General features: G+C 44.6%; 1 protein-coding gene across 4 annotated transcripts in view; it reads left to right on the top strand.

Annotated features, from left to right (window-relative positions):
* NDST1 (N-deacetylase and N-sulfotransferase 1) overlaps window positions 1-23,008 on the top strand; it is an 87,416-nt gene that overhangs the window by 50,631 nt on the left and 13,777 nt on the right. For all 4 annotated transcript variants that reach the window (XM_043464955.1, XM_043464956.1, XM_043464959.1 and 1 more), the window contains 7 exons: window positions 11,326-11,480; window positions 12,140-12,325; window positions 14,100-14,228; window positions 15,044-15,226; window positions 19,044-19,140; window positions 20,326-20,449; window positions 22,406-22,580. In XM_043464955.1, the coding sequence (XP_043320890.1) occupies window positions 11,326-11,480; window positions 12,140-12,325; window positions 14,100-14,228; window positions 15,044-15,226; window positions 19,044-19,140; window positions 20,326-20,449; window positions 22,406-22,580 (1,049 nt within the window). The remainder of the gene's footprint in view (window positions 1-11,325; window positions 11,481-12,139; window positions 12,326-14,099; window positions 14,229-15,043; window positions 15,227-19,043; window positions 19,141-20,325; window positions 20,450-22,405; window positions 22,581-23,008) is intronic.

The following is a 23,008-nucleotide window of genomic DNA, read 5'->3' as shown; positions in this document are numbered from 1 at the left end:
CAAGGTAAATTTGGCTCTTGAGCATCCCTTGGAATTCCATATAAATATTAGGAATTTTCCCCCCAGTTCAGGGGGAAAAAAAATCTGATTGAATAGGAATGAAATGAATCTGTATATTGGGCTGACTAGTATTGTTATTTGAGCAAGAGTAAGCATTCTAATATTGAAACATGGGTTGCTATCCAGTTATTTAGGTCCTCCTCAAGCAATGTTTTAGAGCTGTCAAGGTAGAAGCTTTTCACTTCCTTGATTGAATTCTGAAATATGTTGTATTATGTTTAAATTTTTATTGGAGTTTAGTTGGTGTACAATGTATCAGTTTCTGGCATTCAGCAGAGTGGATCAGTTAGATCTATACCTGTATGCACTCTGTTTTAGATTCTTTTCACATAGGGGCTAATGCAAAATACTGAATAGAGTTCCCTGTGCTATATAGTAGGGCCTTATTGTTTATCTGTTATATAGATATAATATAGATATATAGATATAGTAGTGTGTATATGTTGATCCCAGTCTCCTAACTTATGCCTTCTGGGCACCCCTCACTTTCCCCTCTGGGAACTATAGGTTTATTTTCTGTATCTGTGACTCTTATCTATTTTGTAAAGTTCATTTATACCAACTTTTTAGATTTTGCAAATAAGCGATGATATATGATATTTATCATTTTTTGTCTGACTTATATCACTGAGTATGAGAATCTCCTGGTCCATCCATGTTGCTGTGAATGGTAGTATTTCATTCATTTTTATAACTAATACTCCATTGTATATATGTACCGCTTCTTCTTTACCCGTTTGTCTGTCAGTTATACTTAAGTTGCTTTGTGTCTTGACTATTGTAAACAATGTTGCAGTGAACCCTGGTGTCCATATATCTTTTTGAATAATGGTTTTCTCTGGGTATATGCCTTGGAGTGGGATTTCTGGCTCATGTGGTAGTTCTGTGTACAGATTTTTAAGGAGCCTGAATATTCTTCTCCATCGTGGTTATACCCATTTACCTTCCCACCAGTAGTGTAGGAGAGTTCCCTTTTCTCCTCACCCTCTCCAGCATTTATTGTTTGTAGATTTTTTGATGATGGTGGTTTTTTTTTTTTTTTTTACCTTTCCATTTTGTATTGGAGTGTAGCTGAATAGCGATGTGATAGTTTCAGATGGCTAGCAAAGGGACTCAGCCACACATATAAATGTATGCATTCTCCCCAAACTCCCCTCCCATCCAGGCTTCCATTTAACATTGAGCAGAGTTCCGTGTGCTACATTGTAGGTCCTTGTTGGTTATCCATTTAAAATATAGCAGTGTGTACTTGCCTATCCCAAACTAATTATACCCTCCATCCTTCCCCCCAGGAGTTACAAGTTCATTCTCAAGTCTGTGATTCTGTTTCTGTCTTGTAAATAAGTTCATTTGTATCATTTCTTTTTAGATTCCACATACAACAGATGTGATATTTCTCCTTCGGTGTGTTACTTACTGTATGACAGCCTCTATTTCCATCTATGTTGCTGCAAATGGCATTATTTCATTCTTTTTAATGGCTGAGTAATATTTAATTGTACATGTACCACATCTTCTTTATCATTCCTCTGTCAGTGAACATTTAGGTGGCTTCCATGTTTGGGCTATTGTAAACAGTGCTACAGTGAACCCTGCGGTGCATCTGTCTTTTAGAATATTTTTTTTTTTTCCGGATATATGCCCTGGAGTGGGATTGCGGGATCATATCATACGTAGTTCTATACGTAGTTTTTTAAAGAACTTCTGTATTCTTCTTCATCACGGTTGTACCCATTTACATTCCCACCTGTAGTGTAGGAAAGTTCTCTTTTCTCTGCATCCTCTCCAGCATTTATTGTTTGTAGATTTTTTTGATGATGGCCATTCTGATCCTTGTGAGGTTGTATCTCATTATAGTTTTGATTTCCATCAGTCTGCATCTTTTATGTGCTCTGGGCCATTTGTATGTCTTTTCTAGATAGATGTTTTTTTTAGGTTTCTGCTCAGTTTTAAATTGTGAAACCACTACAATATTGTAAAGTAAGTAGCCTCCAACTAATAAAAATAAATGGAAAAAAATAATAAATTGTGTTGTTGACATCTTTTACATATTCTGGATATTAATCCCATAATCAGTCTATGGGTTTGCAAACATTTTCTGCCATTCTTTTGGTTGTCTTTTCACTCTTTTAAGAATGTCCTGTGATGCATGAAGGTTTATTTTTTTGAAAGCCACTGTATCTATTTTTCATTGTTTTCTGTGCCTTTGGTATCATATTTAATGAACTCTGAACAAAGCCAAGGTCATGGAGATGTTCGCATATGTTTTTTTCTACAATAACTATAGGTTAGCTCCAAAATTTAGGCTGTGATTCATCTTGCATTACCTTCTGTGTATGGTATGAGGTACACCCTCGAGGTTATGCACATGAGGTCGGGGTTTTGCAGTGCCATTTGTTGGATCTGTTCTTTGCCCAGTGACCAGATTTAGCACTTCTGTCAGAAATCAAGTGAAAACAGAAGTGAGGGTTTGTTTGTGGGTTCTCATGTCTGTCGCATGGTCTGTAAGTCTATGCTAAGAATGTGTTACCACTGTTTTGCAAGATTATTTTGGCTCTTCAGCATTCCTTGGAATTAGGATTCTTTCCCCATTTCTAAAATAAAAATATAAAGTAATTCTGAACTTTGGAGAACAGTATGGAGGTTCCTTGAAAAACTAAAAATATAACTATCATATGACCCTTCAATCCCACTCCTAGGCATATGTCTGGAGAAGAATATGATCTGAAAGGTTACATTCACCCCAATATTCACTGCAGCACTGTTTCCAATAGTTAAGGCTTGGGGGTCACCTAAGTGTCCTTTGACAGAGGAATGGATAAAGAATATGTGTTGCATTATACAATGGAATGTTAGCCACTAAAAAATGGAATAATGCCATTTGCAGCAATATCGATGGACCTGGAGATGTCATACTGAGTGAGGTAAGTCAGAGAAGGAGAAATGTCATATGACATACTGCATATGTGGAATCTAAAGGAAATGATACAAGTGAACTTACAAAACAGAAACAGACTCACTAATTTAGTGAAGGTATTATCTTTGCCAGGGGGACAGGTAGGGGGAAGGGATAGTTAAGGAGTTTGGGATGGACATGTACACCTAGCTATAATGAAAATGAATAACCAACAAGGACCTACTGTATAGCACATGGGACTTTGCTCAGTGTTATGTGGCAGCCTGGATAGGAGAGTTTAGGGGAGAATGGATATGTATATGTCTGGCTGAGTCCCTTTGCTGTCCACCTGAAATTATCACAACATTGTTAAGGTATACTCCACAAAATAAAAAATTTTTAATGATTTAAGTTATATAAAAACTAGAAAATAAATTGAGATTTAATAGGGATTGAATTTAATCTATATGTTGTTCTGGACAATATTATTTGAACACTATTAAGTGTACTAATCTTTAAACTCTGGTTGTTTTCTATTTACATTTTATTTACAAGATAATTAGAATTGCAAGCCATAATGGGAACATGATTAACTTAACAATATAAAAAATTGCATAGAATTTGGGGGGCAGGGGTCAAGCAGAGTGATGTGGCAAGTGGAAAGGCATATATGCTCACATTTTCATTCACCCAGCCAGTCTGTCTTTTGGTTGGTGCATTTAATCCATTTACATTTAAGGTAATTATCAATATGTATGATTCTATTACCCTTTTCGTAATTGTTTTGGCTTTACTTTCTCTAAGCCTTTTTCTTCTCTTAGGTTTCCTCCCTGGAGAAGTTCTTTTAGCATTTGTTGTAAAGCTGATTTGGTGGTGCTGAATTCTTTTAACTTTTGCTTGTCTGGAAAGCTTTGATTTCTCCATCAAGTCTGAAGGAGAGTCTTGCTGGGTAGAGTATTTTTCATTATAGGTTCTTCCCTTTCATCACTTTAAATATATCATCTCATTCCCTTCTGGCTTGTAGGTTTCTGTTGAGAAATCAGCTGATAGTGTGATGGAGTTCCCTTATATGTTATTTGTCATTTTCCCTTATTGCTTTTAATATTGTATCTTTGTCTTTAATTTTTTCAGTTTGTTTCCTGTGTGTCTCACTGTGTTCCTCCTTGGGTTTATCCTTCCTGGGATTCTCTGTGCTATCTGGACTTTATTGAATATTTCCTTTCCCACGTCCAGGAAGTTTTCAGTTATTATCTCTACAAATATTTCCTCAGGTCCTCTCTCTCGTCTCCTTCTGGGACCCCTATAATGCAAATGTTGGTGCATTTAATGTTGTCCCAGAGGTCTCTTAGGTTCTCTTCATTTCTTTTCATTCCTTTTTTTCTATAATCTGTTCTATGGTAGTGATTTCCACCATTCTGTCCTCCAGGTCATTTATCTGTTCTTCTGCCTCAGTTATTCTGCTATTGATTCCTTCCAGTGTATCATTCATCTCTGTTTATTCTTTAGTTCTTCTAGGTCTTTGGTAAACATTTCTTGCATCTTCTCAATCTTTACCTCCATTCTTTTCCTGAGATCCTGGATCATCTTCACTATCATTTTTCTGAATTCTTTTTCTGGAAGGTTGCCTCTCTCCACTTCATTTAGTTTTTTTTTCTTGGATTTTTTCTTGTCCCTTCATCTGAGACATAACTTGCTGCTTTTTCATTGTGATTAACTTTCTGTAGTTTGGTTTTTGTTTTAGCTCCTGTGAGACTGTGCTTCTTCTTGCTTCTTCTGTCTGCCCTCTGATAACTGAGGCTAAAAGTAAGCTTGTGTAAGCTTGTTGAAATATCAGTAACCTCACATATGCAGATGACACCACCCTTATGGCAGAAAGCAAAGAACTAAAGAGCCTCTTGATGAAAGTGAAAGAGGAGAGTGAAAAAGCTGGCTTAAAACTCAACATTCAGAAAACTAAGATCATGGCATCTGGTGCCATCACTTCTTGGCAGATAGATGGGAAAACAATGAAAACAGTGAGAGACTTTATTTTTGGGGGCTCCCAAATCACTGCAGATGGTGACTTCAGCCATGAAATTAAAAGACACTTGCTCCTTGGAAGAAAAGCTATGACCAACCTAGACAGCATGTTCAAAGGCAGAGACATTACTTTGCCAGCAGAGGTTCGTCTGTTCAAAGCTATGATTTTTCCAGTAGTCATGAATGGATGTGAGTTGGACCATAAAGCTGAGAGCCAAAGAATTAATGGTTTTGAACTGTGGTGTTAGAGAAAACTCTTGAGAGTCCCTTGGACAGCAAGATCATCATCAAACCAGTCAATCCTAAAGGAAATCAGTCCTGAATATTCATTGGAAGGACTGATGCTGAAGCTGAAACTCCAATACTTTGGCCACCTGATGCGAAGAACTGACTCATTGGAAATGACCCTGATGCTGGGAAAGATTGAAGGTAGGAGAAGGGGATGACAGAGGATGAGATGGTTGGATGGCATCACCGACTCCATGGACATGAGTTTGAGCAAGCTCTGGGAGCTGGTGATGGACAGGGAAGCCTGGTGTGCTGCAGTCCATGGGGTCGCAAAGAGTCGGACACAACTGAGCAACTGAACTGAATTGAAGCTTCTTGATGGGGGAGGGACTGGGGATGGGAAAACCTGGGTCTTGCTCTGTGGGTAGGGCCTTGCTCAGTAAAACTTTAATCCAATTATCTGCTAATGGGTGGTCTTGCACTCCCTCCTTGATAATTGTTTGGCCTGAGGCGACCGGCCCTGGGGTCTGTGGACTCTCTGGTAGGGTTAATGGTGAACTCCAGGAGGGTTTACACCAAGGGGGACCCTCCAGTGCCCCTGTCCCTGTGATGAGCCTCTGCTGACCCGTGCCACCAGAGGAGGCCCTCCAACACTAGCAGGTAGTTTTGCTTCAGTCTCCCGTAGGGTCACTGCTCCTCTCCCCTGGATCTTGGTGTGTGGAGAATTTTGTTTGTGCCCTCCAAGACTGGAGTTTCTGTTTCCCCCAGTCCTCTGGAATTCCAATAATCAAGTCCTGCTGGCCCGCAAGGTCAAATTCCCTGGGGATTCCCAGTCCCTTAGACAGATCCCCAGGCTGGGAAGCCCGACCTGAGGTTCAGAACCTTCACAATAGTGTGAGAATTTCTTTGTTATTGTCCTCCAGTCTGTGGGTCACCCACCCAGAGGGTATAGGATTTGACTTTGTTCTGATTGTGCGCCTGCTCCTGTCTCCTTGCAGCTTCTTTGTCTCTGGACATGGGTTGTTTTTTTCTTTTTTGATGGGTTCCAGCATCCTCCTGTCGATGGTTGTTGAACAGCTAGTTGTAATTTTGGTGCTGTCCCAGGAGGATATGAGCGCATGTCCTTCTATTCTGCCATCTTGAACCAGAAGCCGAGTGTGGAGTTTTGTTTTTTTGAGTGTTGAGTTTTAAGGCAGCTTTTTCATCCTCCACTTTCACCTTCATCAAGAGGTCCTTTAGTTCCTCTTCGCTTTCTGCCATTAGGGTCATGTCATCTATATATTTGAGGTTATTGGTATAATTCCTGGCAATCTTGATTCCAGCTTGTGCTTCATCCAGCCTGGCATTTCACATGGTATACTGTGCATATAAGTTAAATAACCAGAGAGATGATATTCAGCCTTGTTTTACTCCTTTGTCAATTTTGAACCAGTCTGTTGTTCCATGTTCAGTTCTAACTGTTGCCTCTTCATCTGCATACAGGCTTCTCAGGAGGCAGGTAAGTTGGTCTGGTATTCCCATCTCTCTAAGTGTTTTCCACGATAGGTTTGTTTTCTATATCTGTGACTCTAATTCTGTTTGTAAATAAGTTCATTTGTACCAACTTCTTAGATTTTGCCTATAAGTGATATCATATGGTACTTGTCATCTCTGTTTGACTTATATCACTAAGAATCTCTCAGTTTATTCATGCTGCTGCAAATGATATTATTTCACTCATTTTTATTGCTGGGTAATACTCCATTGTATATATGTACCACTTCTTCTTTACGCATTGGTCTGTTGATAGATAAGTTGCTTCCATGTCTTGGCTATTGTAAATAGTGCTTCTGTGAACCCTGGGGTGCATATATCTTTTTGAATAATGGTTTTCTCTGGATATCTGCCCTGGAATGTTATTGCTGGGTCATGTGGTATTAATAATTCTGTATATAGTTTTTTAAGGAACCTCGGTATTCTTCTTCGTCATGGTTGTAACCATTTATATTCACACCAATAGTGTAGGAGCATTCCCTTTTCTCTGCACCCTTTCTAGCCTTTATTTTTTGTAGATTTTTTTTTTTTTTTTGTAGATGTTTTGATGATGGCCATTCTGACCTTGCTGTTGTTCAGTCATGTCCAATCCTTTGCGACCCATTAGACTGCGGCATACCAGGCTTCCCTGTACTTCACTGTCTCCTGGAGAGAGAGAGATTGCTCAAACTCATGTCCATTGAGTCAGTATGCCATCCAACCATCTCATCTTCTGTTGCCCCCTTCTCTTCCTGCCCTCAGTCTTTCCCAGCATCAGGGTATTTTCCAGTGAGTCGGCTGTTCACATCAGATGGCCAAAGTACTCGAGCATCCGCATCAGTCCTTCCAGGGAATAATGAAGGTTGATTTCCTTTAGGGTTGACTTGTTTGATCTCCTTGCTGTCCAAGGGACTTTGAAGAGTCTTCTCCAGTACCATAGTTTGAAAGCATCAATTCTTTGGCCCCCAGCCTTCTTTATGGTCTAAGTCTCACATCTGTACATGACTGCTGGAAAAACCATAGCTTTGACCACATGTACCTTTGTCGGCAAAGTGACATCTGTGCTTTTTAATACAGTGTCTAGGTATCATAGCCTTTTTTCCAAGGAGCAGGCATCTTTTAATTCATGGCTGCAGTCAACGTCCACAGTGATTTTGGAGCCCACGAAAATAAAATCTGCCGTTGTTTCCATTTTTTCCCCCATATGTTTGCCATGAAGTGATGGGACTGGATGCCATATTCTTCGTTTCTTTTGGTGTTGAGTTTTAAGCCAGTTTTTCACATTCCTCTCTCACCTTCATCAAGAGACTCTTTATTTCGTTCCTCCTTGCTTTCTGCCATTAGGGTGGTGTCATCTGCATATCTGAGGTTATTGATATTTCTCCTGGCAGTGTTGATTCCAACTTGTGCTTCATCCAGCCCGGCATTTCACATGATGTGCTCCGCATATAAGTTAAATAAAGAGGGTGACAATATACAGCCTTGATGTACTCCTTTCTCAATTTTGAACCAGTCTGTTGTTCCATGTCCAGTTCTCACTGTTGCTTCATGACCTGCATATAGGTTTCTCAGGAGGCAGGTAAGGTGGTCTGGCATTTCTGTCTCTTTTAGAATTTCCCACTATTTGTTGTGATCCACACAAAGGGTTTACTGTAGTCAGTGAAGCAGAAGTAGATGTTTTTCTGGAATTCCCTTTCTTTTTCTATAATGGATATTGGAAATGTGGTCTCTGGTTTCTCTGCCTTTTCTAAATCCAGCTTGTACATCTGGAATTTCTTGGTTCACATTACTGTTGAAGCCCAGCTTGAAGGATTTTGAGCATTACCTTTTAGCATGTGAAATGAGTATAATTGTGTGGTAGTTTGAACATACTTTGGCATTGCCCTTCTTTGAGATTGGAATGAAAACTGACCTTTTCCAGTCCTGGGACCTCTGCTGAATTTCCCAAATTTGTTGGTATATTGAATGCAGCACTTTAACAGCATCATCTTTTAGGATTTTAAATAGTTCATCTGGAATTCCATCACCTCCACTAGCTTTGTTTGTAGTAATGCTTCCTGAGACCCTTCCTAAAAGAGTGTTGTAAACAGCATATGTATATATGGGTCTTATTTTTGTAGCCATTCAGCCAATTTATGTCTTTTGGTTTGAGCATTTAATCCTTTTACATTTAAGGTAATTATCAATATGTATGCTGTTAATGCCATTTTGTTAGTTGTTAGTTGGATGTATTTCTAAAGTTTTTTTTTTCCTTTCCTCTTTTGTTCTTTTCTCTTGTGATTTGATGTTTATCTTTACTGTTGTATTTGGATTACTTTTCCTTTTTTGTGTCTGTATCTTTTGTAGATTTTGTGTGTATGTGTGTGGCTTCCCTGAGGTTTTGATATAGTAGTCTACATATACACAAGATTGTTTTAAGTTGCTGGTCTCTTAATTTCCAATATTCTTTATTTGTACTCTCCTCTTTTCTCGATTGCTGGTTTGATATTAGATTTGTATATGAATAATTTCCTACTTTTACTTTGTTTGCCTAATAGTGAGCTTTCCCATTTTGTAATTTTCCCGATTCTTGTTGTGGCCCCTTATTTTCTGCCTAAAGAAGTTCCTTTAAGATTTGTTGTAAGGCTGATTTGGTGGTACTGAATTCTCTTAGCTTATGCTTGTCTGTAAAGCTTTTGATTTCTCCATTGAATCTGAATGAAAGCCTTGCTGGATAGAGTATTCTTGGCTGTAGGTGTCTCCCTTTTATCACTTTAAGTATATTGTGCCATCCCTTCTGGCCTCCAGCGTTTCTGCTGAAAAATCAGCTGATAACTCTATGGGAGTCTCCTTGTATGTTATTTGTTGCTTTTTGTTTTTAATATTTTTTTGTTTTTCTTTTAATTTTTGTCTGTTTTATTAATATGTGTTGGAGGGGTTTATGGTCCTCCTTAGGTTTATGTCTTATGGGATTCTAATGTGCTTTCTGAACTTGGTTTATTAGTTTCTCATGTTAGGAGACTTCTCAGCTATAGTCTGTTCATATATTCTCAGTCCCTTTCTCTCTCTCTTCCTTCGGGACCCTAAAAGGGAATGTTGGTATATTTAATATTATACCAGAAGTTTCTGAGACTGTCCTCATTTCTTTTAGTTTTTTCTTTATTCTGTTCCATGGCTGTGATTTCTATCATTCTGTCTTTCCACTGACTTCTTCTGACTCAGTTATTCTGCTATTGATTTCTTCTAGTGTATTTTTCATTCCAGTTATTGTATTGTTTTCATCTGTTTGTTCTTTAAATCTTCTAGCTCTTTGTTAAACATCTTTTGTATTTTAATGATCTATGCCTCCATTCTTTTTCTGATATTTTGAATCATGCTTTCTATCGTTCCTCTAAATTCTTATTCCTTGGTGGCTCAGACAGTAAAGTATCTGCCTACAATGAGAGAGACTTGGGTTTGATCCCTGGGTTGGGAAGATCCCCTGGAGAAGGAAATGACAACCCACTCCAGTATTCTTGCCTGGAGAATTCCATGGACAGAGGAGCCTGACAGGCTACAGTCCGTGGCATTGCAAAGAGTCAGACAAGGTTGAGCAACTCACACTTTAGTATCTTTAAGTTCTTCTACAGGTTGGTTGCCTATCTCCACTTCATTTAGTTGTTCTTGTGGGTTTTTATCCTGTTCTCTGCCTGGAATGAGTTTATTTTCGTGTCTTAAGGGTTGAGGTTGAAGGCTGAGGGCTGTCTGGTTCATACTTGCCCTCCTCTTGGTGACTTTCCCTTGTTCCTCACATGCTACCCTTCAGACTGGGCAGGAGGGAACAGCTCCTGAGTGGTCATCTGTAGTGAGTATTCACTTGAGCTGCCTTCTGCTTGGGCCACGGTGAGGACAGCCTCTCTTAAATTCTAGGCAAACCCTGCTAGTCTGCAGCTCTGGAGGAAAGTCTGTGGCTTAGCTCCAAAGCCAAATAAGAGCAACACTGGGTGGTTTGTTAGTAATTTTATATTCTTAACCCTTAACAGGACTTCCCAGCTGGCACTAATGGTACAGAATCTGCCTGCTGATGCAGGAGACACAAGAGATGCAGGTTCCATCTCCTGGAGTAGGAAATGGCAACCTGCTGTAGTATTGTTGCCTGGAAAATTCCATGGAGAGAGGAACCTGGCAGGCTGCAGTCCATTGGGTTGCAAAGAGTCAGACATGATTGAGCACACGCACAAGACCCTTAGCATCTCAGAGGTAGTTGTGGTGATGTACACAAGACAGCTTAAACATCCTGTATATATACAGAGAACATCTATAATAAGTAAAAGACAAGTAACCCAATAGAAAAACAGGAATAAAATCACAGCAAGCAAGTCAGAGCTAGAGGAAACCCTTGGGATCATTGTATCTGAACTGCATATTGCACAGATAGGCCTTGAGGGCCCAAATATGGGGAGAACTTGGTCGGAGTCATCCACTGAGTCAAGGCCACATGGTCCCAGGGCCTGGACTGGGGCTCTGTCTCTGCTGCCCTGTAGCTCATAGAATTGCTCTGAGCGACTTTGGGTGGGCAGTGGCCTTCCACGCCCATCCCCGGGCCTCCAGGCAGTTGGGTTGGGCTGAGCTGCCTGTGCTTTGGGCTGTAGGTACCGATGCTGAGGATGCGGGGGACGACCTGCTGCTGTCATACGTGAAGGAGTTCTGGTGGTTCCCCCACATGTGGAGCCACATGCAGCCCCACCTTTTCCACAACCAGTCCGTGCTGGCTGAGCAGATGGCCCTGAACAAGAAGTTCGCTGTCGTGAGTAAGATTCCCTGCAGGGCAGAGTCGGGTGGGCTCGGGGCTGGACTGGGGGTCAGAACTGCTGGCCTCCCGCTGCTTTTGCAGTTCCATGTGACAGCTTTTTATTAACATCTTTATAGCCACTGTCTCACTGAAGCCTCACTGATACCGAAGAACCCGGTATCTCAATAGCATCATTTTAGCCAAGAAACGGAAGCTCAGGGAAGCCACCCCAGCTTATAAGAGGTCTAACCAGGACTTAAACCCAGGACTGTTGGCTTCCGGAGCCCAAGCTCTTGTCTTGAGGCTAGACTAGGAGCCCTGGACAGCTGGAAGAGGTGCCCAGCAAGGAGAGAATGAGGCCTGGTGCCGATGCCTCCCGAGCCACCAGCCAGTCATAGAGACCACGAAGGCAGAGTGGTGCCCATCCTTGCTCCTCACTCCTGGTGCAGAAGGAAGTGAATGCTGGGCTGAGAGCGGGAGTCCCAGCTTGGCTGGTGCTTTCCTCCGAGACTCTGGGCCCCGAGCCTCAGCTTCTCCATCTGCACCTCGAGGTCTCGGACCTGTTGCCCTGCCGTCCTGGTCTCTGATTTCTCTCCCCTGCCCTGCAAAGGGGAAGTAAGGCCCAGAGGAGCAGGAGCCCTGTGCTCACCCTGCCCTGGGCCTCCTCTCCCCAGGAGCACGGCATTCCCACAGACATGGGGTATGCGGTGGCACCCCACCACTCGGGCGTGTACCCCGTGCATGTGCAGCTCTACGAGGCTTGGAAGCAGGTGTGGAGCATCCGCGTGACCAGCACGGAGGAGTACCCCCACCTGAAGCCAGCCCGCTACCGTCGCGGTTTCATCCACAACGGCATCATGGTGAGTGCGGCCAGGAGCCTGAGAGGCAGGACTTTGGGGACCTGGTTAGGGGTTTCTGCTGTCCCCTCTGTCACCTGAGGCTTCCTATCCCAGGGAGGGAGGATGCCTGCCTGCCTCTTTAGTGAGAGACTCTTATGCTTTTGTGACAGGATCAGGTGGATGAACATTTTTTAAGAGGCCTCTAGTGAGGCCCTGGGACAGGCCTCTGTCTCATCCATTTGTTGGCTTACGTAAAATGTGTCTGTCCCTTTTTTATACACTGGGAATACTGAAATGCACAAAGTCAACAGAAGTCCCCACCTTTGTAGACCTGACATTCTAGTGACAGGAGACAGTGCATTCATAACTGTGTAAAGTACATAATGGTCAGATGGTATAAGTGCTGTGGAGAAAAATCAAAGAGGGGATGGAGATAGGGTGTGCTCAGAAGAGGAGAGGGCTTCCCAGGTGACGCTAGGGGTAAAGAACCTACCTGCCAGTGCAGGGAGACATAAGAGGCACAGCTTTGATCCCTGGGTCAGAAAGATCCCTGGAGGAGGGCCTGGCAAGCCAGTCCAGTATTCTTGTCTGGATAATCCCATGGACAGAGGAGCCTGGCAGGCTATGGTCCATAAGAATTGCCGAGTCGGACATGACTGAAGCGACTTAGCATGCATGCAGGAAGAGAAGAAGCTTAAACAAGATGGTTAGGGAGAGCTTTCTGGGGATGGAGCCCTGCTGCTACACGAGGCAGAGCATGCATGGCAGAGAAAACAAGTGCAAAGGCCCTGAGGCAGGCTTGTGCCAGGTGGCTTTGGGGACCAACTAACAGGCAACTATGGCTGGAAGGGACAAGTTGGGACATGGCAGGAGATGAAGTCAGAAGGGTGATTGGTGGACCAGGTCATGCAGGGCAACATAACACCCCTGGATGGACTTTAGCTTTTAGTCTGTGTTGGGAGGGTTTTGAATGGAGTGCTCTGATGACCTGACTCATATATTAAAAGGATTTCCATCATTCTGGCTCCTAGAGGATAAAGTGGGGAGCCAGTGGAGGCTGCTCCAGTCTTCCAGTTGAGGTACAGTGGCTTGGCCCCGGGTGCAGTGCTAGAATGTGATCAGATTCTGGGCTCATTTAGTAGTTAGAGCATACAGGAACTGCTGATGAGTTGGATATAGCATGTGAAAGAGAAGAAGATTACTCTGTTTTTGACCTCAGCCCCTGGAGTGGCTGGACAGTTCTCATCAGTCCAGATGGGCAGCTGTGGGAAGGCCAGAGTCACACCTCCATCCATCTGTCCACTGACCTCCTCCTTTCAGGCATTCCTACTGACTCTGGGGATGAGGTGGTGACAGAGAGGGTGAGTTCTCTACTCTCCTGGATCACATAAGAAACAGCTAAACCAGTGCACAGCCGAGAATGCCATGAGGCAAGTGCTAAAGCCAGGAGAGGAGTCACAGAGCGTGCCTGGGAGCGCTGCTCTAGAGAGGGACAGGGCCCTTGCGGGCACACAGGCCGGACTGCCAGAAAGATTCCCCCTTGCCAGTCCCTAATACCTTGGAGTCTGCTCATTTTGTACAGAGAAGTATGAAAAGAATTTACATGTGTAAACTGGCAAGGCCGGGGCGGGCTCACTTGGGGGACTGTCACAGGCTGCAGACCTTCTTTGGTGGGGAAGACCCCCAAGGGTGGGGGCCGTGTGGTCACACAGGAGGCTGCCTCTCTGAGGAGACACCCTGCCTGCCGCCATCCGGACCTGGAGAAGCCATAGCTCCTCTCCCGCCCCATCCCCAGGTCCTCCCGCGGCAGACCTGTGGCCTCTTCACACACACCATCTTCTACAACGAGTACCCGGGTGGCTCCAGTGAGCTGGACAAGATCATCAATGGGGGCGAGCTCTTCCTCACCGTGCTCCTGAACCCTGTGAGTGCTCCACAGCCCGTGGCTGGCAGTGAGGAGGGGCTGCTGGACCGCCATCCCCGGGGGAGGGTAGGAGCAGGTGTGCAGCTGGGAGTTAGAAAACCCTCATTCCAGCTCTGGCCCTGTCCCCACTTGCTGTGTGACCTTGGTAGAGAATCTGAGCAGTCTTTGTTTCCTTTTATCATCTTGCACTTCTGTACAATAGAGTTGGCATTTTTGTCCATGTTATTATTTCCAGTCCTTGTGTATGTATAAATATATGAATATTGCATATTAACATACATAATAAACTGAATATGTTAAACGATATATCATTATATATCTGTATACATTTATATATATGTACTGATATATATAATTTAAAAGGCACTCGCTATAGATGTAGAGTGCATTTCATCTCTTTTCCTGGGCCTCTCTTTATCTGTAAAATGGAAATAATCATCTGTGCTTTGATAATATTAGATAGATATCAAGTGGTGGTGTTATCAGCTTTGGGGGGTAACTGTGTATTCCTTACGTTTCATGTACCCCCTCACCTTCCTGCCAAAAGAGTACAAAAGAGCACCCATGTGTCTGCACAGGAGGTCAGCTTCCCTTTCGGGGCTGCTGTCTTTGGTGTCAGTCAGACTGGATTCACCGGGTGCACCTAGTCCACGGTCACGTGGCGAGTTTACCAATGGCCCTGGTGAACCGTGGACTGGTCATCGAGCAGCACTATAAGCTTAAGCAAGGCCAGCGGGTCAGAAGTGGGGGTGAAGGTAGTGAAGGAGGCTCCGAGGCTGACAGCCCCTGCCTCCCATCTTCCCTCCCTGGAGCAGATCAGCATCTTCATGACACACTTGTCCAACTACGGGAATGACCGCCTGGGCCTGTACACCTTCAAGCACCTGGCGCGCTTCCTGCACTCCTGGACCAACCTCCGGCTGCAGACGCTGCCCCCGGTGCAGCTGGCCCAGAAGTACTTCCAGATCTTCTCCGAGGAGAAGGACCCGCTCTGGCAGGTGAGTGGGGCGGGCGGCCTGGGTACCTCATTGCAGGGAAGGAAGGCCCACCACCCACAGGTCTGTGCTGCAGGCACAGATTCAGGGACTCAGTCCTCAAGCCCTCATACTCTCTCAAGTGTAAACTCAGGTGTACACTTGCTCACCAGTGTGGGCGCTGTCACTTGTTCTTGTGCACATGAAACCTCCCATGCAGAACCTATGTGAATGCACACTCACACACAGCCTGTGAAAAACAGCAGCATAGAACTGCAATGAACATGGTGTAAATGAGTGTGGAAAGCAGCTGCTGGCCTGCCTGGACTGTCTGTTATGTCCCTTCTCACTCCAGCAGGCTCTGAGCCCGGGAAAGGGGACCAGTCAGAGAGCTTAAGTGACAGTTCTTGGGGAAGTCTGCCCTAATTGTTCAGTTGCTCAGTCGTGTCCCACTCTTTGCAACCTCATGGACTGTGGCACGCCAGGCTTCCCTGTCCTTTGCTGTCTCCTGGAGTTTGCTCAAACTCATGTCCATTGAATCAATGGATGATGCCTTCCAATAATCTCATCCTCTGTCACCCGCTTCTCCTCCTGCCCTCAATCTTTCCCAGCATCAGGGTCTTTTCCAATGAATCTGCTCTTCGCATCAGGTGGCCAAAGTATTTGAACTTCAGCATCAGTCATTCCAATGAATATTCAGGGTGATTTCCTTTAGGATTGACTGGTTTGATCTTCTTGCAGTCCAAAGGACTCTCAAGAGTCTTTTCCAGCACCACAGTTCGAAAGCATCAATTCTTGGGCCCTCAGCCTTCTTTATGATCCAGCTGTCACATTCATTCATGACTACTGAATAAACCTTAGCTTTGACTGTATGTACCTTTGTTGGCAAAGTGATGTCTCTGTCATTTAATACACTGTTAGGTTTGTCATGACTTTCTCCCAAGGAGCAAGTGTCTTTTAATTTCATGGCTGCGGTCACCATCCAAAGTGATTTTAGAGCTCAAGAAAATAAAGTCTGTTATTATTTCCATTTTTTCCCTATCTATTTGCCATGAAGTGATGGGACTGGATGCCTTGATCATAATTTTTTGAATGTTGAGTTTTAAATCAGCTTTTTCACTCTCCTCTTTTGCCTTCATCAAGAGGCTTTTTAGTGCCTCTTTGCTTTCTGCCATTAAGGTGGTGTCATCTGCATATCCCAGCAATCTTGATTCCAGCTTGTGCTTCATCCAGCCCAGCATTTTGTGTGATATACTCTGCGTGTAAGTTAAATAAGCAGGGTGACAATATACAGCCTTGACGTACTCCTTTCCCAATTTTGAACCAGTCCATTGTTTCATGTCCAGTTCTAACTGTTGCTTCTTGACCTGCATACAGATTTCTCAGGAGGCAGGTTAGGTGGTCTGGTATTTCCACAGTTTGTTGTGATCCACACAGTCAAAGGCTTTAGTGTAGTCAATAAAGCAGTAGTAGATGTTTTTCTGGGTTTTCCTTTTCTTTTTCTATGATCAACAAATGTTGGTAATATGATCTCTGGTTCCTCTCCTTTTTCTAAATCCAGCTTGTACATCTGGAAGTTCTCGATTCATGTACTGTTGAAGCCTAGCTTGAAGGATTTTGAGCATTGCATTGCTAGCATGTGCAATGAATGCAATTTTGCGGGAGTTAGAACATTCTTTGGCATTGCACTTCTTTGAGATTGGAATGGAAACCAACCTTTTCCAGTCCTGTGGCCCCTGCTGAGTTTTCCAAATTTGCTGGCATTTTGAGTGCAGGATTTTAACAGCATCATCTTTTAGGATTTGAAATAGCTCAGCTGGAATTCCATGACCTCTACTAGCTTTGTTCATAGTAATGCTTCCTGAGGCCCACTTGACTTCACACTCCAGGATGTCTGGCTCTACCTGAGTGATCACACCATTGTGGTTATTGGGTCATTAAGACCTTATTTGTACAGTTCTGTGTATTCTTGCCACCTCTCCTTAATCTCTTCTGCTTCTATTAGATCCATACCATTTCTGTCTTTTATTGTGACCATCTTTGCATTAAATGGTTCCCTTAGTATCTCTAATTTTCTTGAAGAGATCTCTAGTCTTTCCCATTCTATTGCTTTCCTCTATTTCTTTGCATTGTTCACTTAAGGCTTTCTTATCTCTCCTTGCTATTCTTTGAAACTCTGCATTCAGGTGGGTGTATCTTTCCTTTTCTCCTTTCCCTTCTCTTCTTTTCTCAGCTATTTATAAGGCATCCTCAGACAACCATTTTGCCTTTTTGCATTTCTTTTTCTTGGGGATGGTTTTGATCACTGTCTCCTGTGCAGTGTTATGAACCTCTATCCATAGTTCGTCAGGCACTCTGTCAGATCTAATCTCTTGAATCTATTTGTCATTTCCACTGTATAATCATAAGGGATTTGATCTAGGTTATATCTGAATTGCCTAGTGCTTTTCCCTACCTCTTCAACTTAAATCTGAATTTGGCAATAAGGAGTTCATGATCTGAGCCACAGTCGGCTCCTGGTCTTGTTTTTGCTGCCTGTATAGAGCATCTCCATTTTTGGCTGCAAAGAATATAATCAATCTGAATTTGATATTGACTTTCTGGTGATGTCCATGTGTAGAGTTGTCTCTTGTGTTGTTGGAAGAGAGTGTTGGCTATGATCAGTGTGTTGTCTTGGCAAAACTGTTAGCCTTTGCCCTGCTTCATTTTGTACTCCAAGGCCAAACTTGCCTGTTACTTAAGGTGTCTCTTGACTTCCTACTTTTGCATTCCACTTCCCAGTGATGAAAAGGACATCTTTTTTTTGGTGTTCTAAAAGATCTTATAGGTCTTAATAGAACTGTTCAAGTTCATCTTCTTCAGCATTAGTGGTTGGGGCATAGACTTGGATTGCTGTGATGCTGAATGGTTTGCCTTGGAAATGAACCAAGATCTTTCTGTTGTTTTTGAGATTGCACCCAAGTACTGCATTTTGGACTCTTTCTTTGGCTATGAGGCTACTCCATTTCTTCTAAGGGATTCTTGCCCACAGTAGTAGTTATAATAGTCATCTGAATTAAATTCACCCATTCCTATCATTTTAGTTCACTGACTAAGATGTTGATGTTCACTCTTGCCATCTCCTACTTGACCATGTGCAATTTACCTTGATTCATGTACCTAATGTTCCAGGTTCCTGTGCAATATTGTTCTTTACTGCATCAGACTTTAATTTCACCACCAGACACTTCTGCAACTGAGCATCATTTCCACATTGGCTGTTTGCACCAGTGGGGACTGTCAAAAACTAGGAGCAGAAGCTTGAATTGATGGGCTCACAGTTCAGACCAGGAGTCCACAACCTAGCTTTTAAGTCAGTATGGCCTGTGGTCTATTTTTGTACATTTTTATTGGCACATGGCCATACTCATTCTTGTACATACTGTCTGTGACTACTTTCAAGCTCCAATAGCAGAGTTGAGTGGTTGTGACAGACCGGATAGTACCCAAGCCTAAAATATGTAATAAACATTTCAAAAGATTTACTATACTTCATAAAGTTTTCTGACCTCTTGCTGAACTTTTAAAGTCAACAATAGGAGCCTGTGAGCTCCTGTTATGCGCCAAGTGCTGGGGTGAGCATTTTTTAAGGCTTTGTCTGGGAGCAGGAGACTGACCAGAAATGGATGCTGCCTCCCAGTAGCTCAGTGTCCTGAGGTGGGGATGTGACAAGGACACGTGTAGTTACACTTGTCACTCAGGGCTGTCAGAGCCACACATCCATGTGCAGTGGGAGTCTGGAATCCGTTCACTGAGTCCGTTCTTCTGCCCCGCCCTGACATCTCTTCCACTGTCATTTTAGGATCCCTGCGAAGACAAACGCCATAAGGACATCTGGTCCAAGGAGAAGACGTGTGACCGCTTCCCAAAGCTCCTCATCATTGGCCCCCAGAAAACAGGCAGGTCTCTCCACTCTTGACCGGCTTCCCTGACTGTCTTGACAGCTTCCCCTGCTGTCCCAGCCACAGAATTCTGGAGACCGTCGTGCCCTGGTTCCACTCCCCAGTAATCTACACCCTCTTTCCCAGGACGTGGGACTGAAGCTGGGGTGACCATGAGTTGCCCATCAGTGTGGAGGTGGGAAGGGTAGAGGTTGGGCATTGAATTCTCCTATTGTGAACCACAGCCTCAGGGAGCTCTCTTGGTGTCCTCTTGGGGGTTTCTGAGTCCAAGCAGAGAAGCCTAGATCAGATGCTGTGCAAGACTGAGCCAGTGCCTGGCAAAACTTGATCAGGGCAAAGAGGACTGACAAGTCAGTCATGTCTGCAGTGGTGACACACCCACTGTATGGTATGGATGGCTATTCCCATGTTACAGACAAAACGCTCAAGGCTCGCAGAACTTGTCACTTTCTCTAACACATTAGTTAGGAGATGGCATATCCAGGTCTGGGACTCTGGTCTCTGTGCCCCCGAAATATATACTCTGAACCACCGAACCCTGTAGTCTCTTCTCTTCTGAAAGCTCTCATTAGAGCATGTTAACTGTAGATCCGTGTAGGAAAGGAATGGACTCTCTGAAGGGAGGGGGTCAGCCCTGTACTGTCGAATGGGGAGGGAGTGTGAGTGAAGGAAGGGCATTCAAACAGGAGGCATCTGGGCCAGATGTCTTAGCCCTTCAAGAATTTCACACCAGCAGACTGGCGAGTCTGGAACTCCCTTGTCCTTGAGTTCCTCCCAAGTGCCAGAGAGGACCCGAGGCCCAGGGCCTGAAGGGGCCAGCAGAAACCGTCTTCTTCGGGGTTTTGAGGGGACAGTAATCAAGTGGATGTGAATGCCGGGGTACAGTGCTGAGAAGGATTCTGAGGTCAAGTCTTTGTGATGAAGAATGTTGTGATAGGCTAGTGATGTCTGCAGTGGATTCAAGAGTTGGGGTGCCCATCTGCAAACTCTGTATTTGCCTGTCCTGAGTTTCGTATGTTTCCCTCATGGTAGAGATGAGGAAACTAAACCCAGAGAAGAGAAGGGACTTTTCCAGTGTCTCCCAGTGAGTAACGGAGATCCAGGACCAGAACTCAGGATTTCAGACTCTATCTTTTCGCTGGGGGCCTGGGCCCAGGTCTCACCTGCCTTCCTTCCCTGCAGGCACCACGGCCCTCTATCTGTTCCTGGGCATGCACCCCGACCTCAGCAGCAACTACCCCAGCTCCGAGACCTTTGAGGAGATCCAGTTTTTTAACGGCCACAACTATCACAAAGGCATTGACTGGTGAGTGGGTCTTTCTGTCAGCAGTGGGACAGGACGGCCGCCATGGAGGCTGCCAAGGAGGAGGTCTGCTGAGGCCACAGCAGGAAGCAGCTGGCGCTTGCTCACACGCAGCCAGTTCCTGTAAACAGGGACAAAGTGCAGTGACCCTTGAGTCATGATGTTGGAGCCTGCACATAGATGGGACACTGATGAGGAAGCCCTTTGCCCTTTTATATTATTGCCTGGACTCAGGGAATACCAGAAGTCAGAGTCCATCCCCTTCCTTGCCTTCATGAGTCCAAGAAGAGAAGAGGGACACGCCTGAGGCCCTGAAAGCTGAGGACAGAGCAGGGGTTAAAATCCAGGTGTTCGGACCAGAAAGCTGGCCCTTTCCACTGTGTGTGGCTGACCGTGTAGCAGGAGGCGATCTTGTGAGCCCTTCAGAGGTGGCTCGTTAAGTCTTCAGGGAATCTCCTGGGAATGTGGCTGGAATTGCAGATTCCTACCAGAAGCTGTCACCAGAGGCTCCCTCAGGGTGTGGGTGCTAGTGGGGATGGTTTCACACTGTTTCTTGTTTGCCTCTCTCTCATCTTTTCTAACCTTATACACGCGTTGCTCTTTTTTATTATTTTTATGTCTGTGGTTTACCTGAGTAGAGACCTCATGGGTGTTATTCTGTTTGTTTTTTGGTGTTTCTCTGTGTATTCCATCAGCCTCTTTCTTTCTTTCAATCATCTGTCAGGCAATCTAGCTTTCGTTTACTCTCTCCGATACTGCCACAGTCTCTTATCTAAAATCCATTGTAACCAGATACATGATTGGAAGTCACCTCTTTATGGATTTAGAGAGACATAATATATTTAACAGCACCTTCACCAAAGTCTGGGGCAGCACCCATTAGCAAGTTTATTAATATATCTGTAGCAAAGTATGTGTATATCTGTAGCAAAGTATATGCCAAGTAAGATTCTAAGTCAAGGTTTGCTGCCAGATGGCTTTGCTACAAACTTAGCAAAAAAGCTTCTTTCTCAGAGCTTTCTCCATTTAGGTATAACAAACAATGAATTGTGAACATAAAGGTGCTATTTTGTAAAGAAATTTTGGACATGTGAGAGAACTAGCAATTTCTCAGCTCCACTCCAAATATTTTGTTTGTAGGGGTACAGAAATCCCCCAGGCCCCCAGGTAACTGAATTCTGATAAATGGGTCCCTGGGACCACCCAGGAGAAACCTCGCCTCACAGGATAGAGTAGGGCTCCTATGCCCTTAACTATGATGGGCTCTGTGGGCTTTGGTTCCCAGAAACTTCCGAAGCTGTAGCTCCATCTTCCATGAGTAGGTGCCCCTGGGAGGGTCTGGAGTGTTTATTTGGTTTTCTGGGGAGCCCTCAACCTAGAGGAGATCTCAGAGGACTGGTGTGGACAGTCACTCTGAGCGGGATGTGGGAGGTTCATCTGGGAAGCTGTCAGGTTCACCCATAGGAGGCGGGCGGAGTGTGGGGGAACAGATGGCAGGCAGTCAATCGCCTCCCCTCCTTGTCTGCTGGTCTACAGTAACAGCTTAGAAAGTACCATCAGGTCAGGAAGGAAACCCTGCAGCCTGGAGGCAGCAGAGGGCGTCCTTCCCCTCAGTGCTGGGTTTCCCGGTCAGAAGCGTCCCCGCTCGCCCCCTTGTGGCAGTAAGGGTTAGGGCCCTGTCAGTTTCACTGTGGGAGCATCCCACTTAAGAGGAAAAGATCCTCCTGATCCCAGGGTCTCCCCAAAAAAGGAACAAATTCATTAGAGTGGCCACTTGGCAGACTCCCTCTGTCTCGGATCCCGGCAGAAGTAAGTCCTTGTTAGACTGAGAGCAGTGTGCCTGCTTGCTTTCTCACGTTCCACCCCCTAGTGAACCCGGCCCGGGCCCTCCCGACTGCGTTCCTCAGGCCCTTCTCCTGAATCTTGCCTGTGAGCGCCCCCTCTGTGGGCTTCCTGCAGGTACATGGAGTTCTTCCCTATCCCCTCCAACACCACCTCCGACTTCTACTTTGAGAAAAGCGCCAACTACTTTGATTCGGAAGTGGCTCCCCGGCGGGCAGCTGCCCTGTTACCCAAGGCCAAGGTCCTGACCATCCTCATCAACCCAGCGGACCGAGCCTACTCTTGGTACCAGGTGAGCTGGGGTGGGGCCCTGGGTAGTGGCACAGGCTGTGTCTACCACTCAGCCACTAATAAATATCAGCAAACATTTATCTTGCATCGTCTTTGTCCTCTCCCTCAGCTAGGCTCCTGCAGTGCACTGGTGGGTAAGAACAGGGTTCCTTCCACTATGCTTCCAGCCCAGAGGAGGAGCCAGGCAGAAATTCATGCTGAGTCCCAGCCAGGTTACCTGCTTGCCCTCCCAGCTTTATCTGGGGACCTGCCTCTGACTCTGATTTTCCAAGTAGAGGTAGAGGCTGGTTTTACTTGCTGAAGTCAGGATTTGGTGAATAGTGATCTGGGCTCATGCTAACTGTGGCCTCCTCACTGGGCTCGGAGTGGGGGTGGGAATTCAGAGAAGGACAGAACACAGGGCCTGCCCTTCCTAGTGGAGGATGCAAA

The sequence above is a fragment of the Cervus canadensis genome, chromosome 4 (assembly GCF_019320065.1).
Source record: "Cervus canadensis isolate Bull #8, Minnesota chromosome 4, ASM1932006v1, whole genome shotgun sequence".
Classification (NCBI taxonomy): Eukaryota; Metazoa; Chordata; class Mammalia; order Artiodactyla; family Cervidae; genus Cervus; species Cervus canadensis.
This window is presented reverse-complemented; position numbering and strand designations above follow the sequence as displayed.